Genomic DNA, 1,396 nt, shown 5'->3' with positions numbered 1-1,396 from the left:
ATCCTTTCTGTTATGAAAATAGATCAGAGGCATTAAAAGGGCCTCTACAACTGTTGGCATTCACTCCAGGGAGAGAGAAAGGGGGATTACTGCCAATGGAACATGCAGATGGGAGTGATTTACTAAATAGAAAGAGTAATGTTCATCCCTCTACTTTGGTTCACTGCCTTCATCCAAAGTGTGTTGCCAAAGCAAGAGTTAAACCCCCAGAAAGGTATATTTATTACTGAATATCAGCCCGTAAGGGGAAATGAAGCTGAAACTGAAAAGCCAAAATTGCCCCCCAAAAATATAATTCACTGCTTACTCTTACCAGGCAAATCAATAGCTACAGCGCGATAGCCGTTCTCTGCAAGCAAAGCCAGTGTTCCTAGAGTCTCCCATGTCTTGGATGTGAAGGATTGGCCATGCAAGAAGATCACTGCCAGCCTGTTAAGAAAAAGAACTAGCAGCTAATGTCATCTTTTTTGTTACCATTCTGATATGAATAATGTACTAAAAATACTGTTAAGTCCCAAAATATTTTATATATATAGACAGGGGTAGGCAACCTTGGCTCTTTTATGACTCGTGGACTTCAACTCCCAGAATTCCTGAGTCAGGAATTCTGGGAGTTGAAGTCCACGAGTCATAAAAGAGCCAAGGTTGCCTAACCCTCATATAGTAAAACAAAATCCCTAAACTAATCTCAAAAAAGGAAAAGAAAAAAATGGTCACTTCGAAACAATTAAGTGAATTGGGGGTTTTTTTTGCACCAAAGTAATACTTGCCTGGAGTATGGTTAGGAAAGGTTATTTGTCCATGAGAGATACACAAGCAATGTAATTAATAAATACAGCTGGGGAAAACAGATGTGTATTCTATTGTTTATGACAATATTACCTGGTGGCCTTCAGATACTTTGCAATATAATGAATATAAATCTGGTAATGATTATTTCAATACATCCAATTCCCATCAAATTAAAGAAGACTAAACTCAAACAATTTGAAGACTTGAATAAGAGTTCATAAAATAACATGCTATATTATTAAAGAAATTAGATATATTTGGCAATCTTTGCAATGTTTCTTTTCCAATCTTTAAAAGGTTACACATAGGTACTAGTACAGAAGGAAATAAATACTTAGACTATCTGACAGAAAACATATTCTTAAATAACCTAATTACCACAATTACTCAATAATAGAAGTGTATGGCATTCTTAGAGAAATCATATGAAGTTCTAATTGCAAATAATTGCTAATTAAGAGAAAGCCATTTTTTAGAGATGAAAAGTGATGCTTTTACAAACTTAGAAAATGAGATTGCTTTGTGGCAAATGTGCTGAGAAAAATGTATTTAGGCCCCCTGCAATAATAATAATAATAATAATAATAATAATAATAATAATAAT

At 34.4% G+C, this 1,396-nt stretch overlaps 1 protein-coding gene across 2 annotated transcripts in view; it reads right to left on the bottom strand.

The window, feature by feature from the left end:
• ABHD14A (abhydrolase domain containing 14A) overlaps positions 1–1,396 on the bottom strand; it is a 14,705-nt gene that overhangs the window by 6,367 nt on the left and 6,942 nt on the right. For both annotated transcript variants that reach the window (XM_015820070.1, XM_015820062.1), the window contains exon 3: positions 314–429. In XM_015820070.1, the coding sequence (XP_015675556.1) occupies positions 314–429 (116 nt within the window). The remainder of the gene's footprint in view (positions 1–313; positions 430–1,396) is intronic.

This window comes from Protobothrops mucrosquamatus, unplaced genomic scaffold, assembly GCF_001527695.2.
Source record: "Protobothrops mucrosquamatus isolate PMUCROS unplaced genomic scaffold, P.Mucros_1.0 scaffold_152, whole genome shotgun sequence".
NCBI classification, from domain to species: Eukaryota; Metazoa; Chordata; class Lepidosauria; order Squamata; family Viperidae; genus Protobothrops; species Protobothrops mucrosquamatus.
The sequence above is the reverse complement of the archived record's forward strand: the minus strand, read 5'-3'. Positions and strand labels throughout refer to the sequence as shown.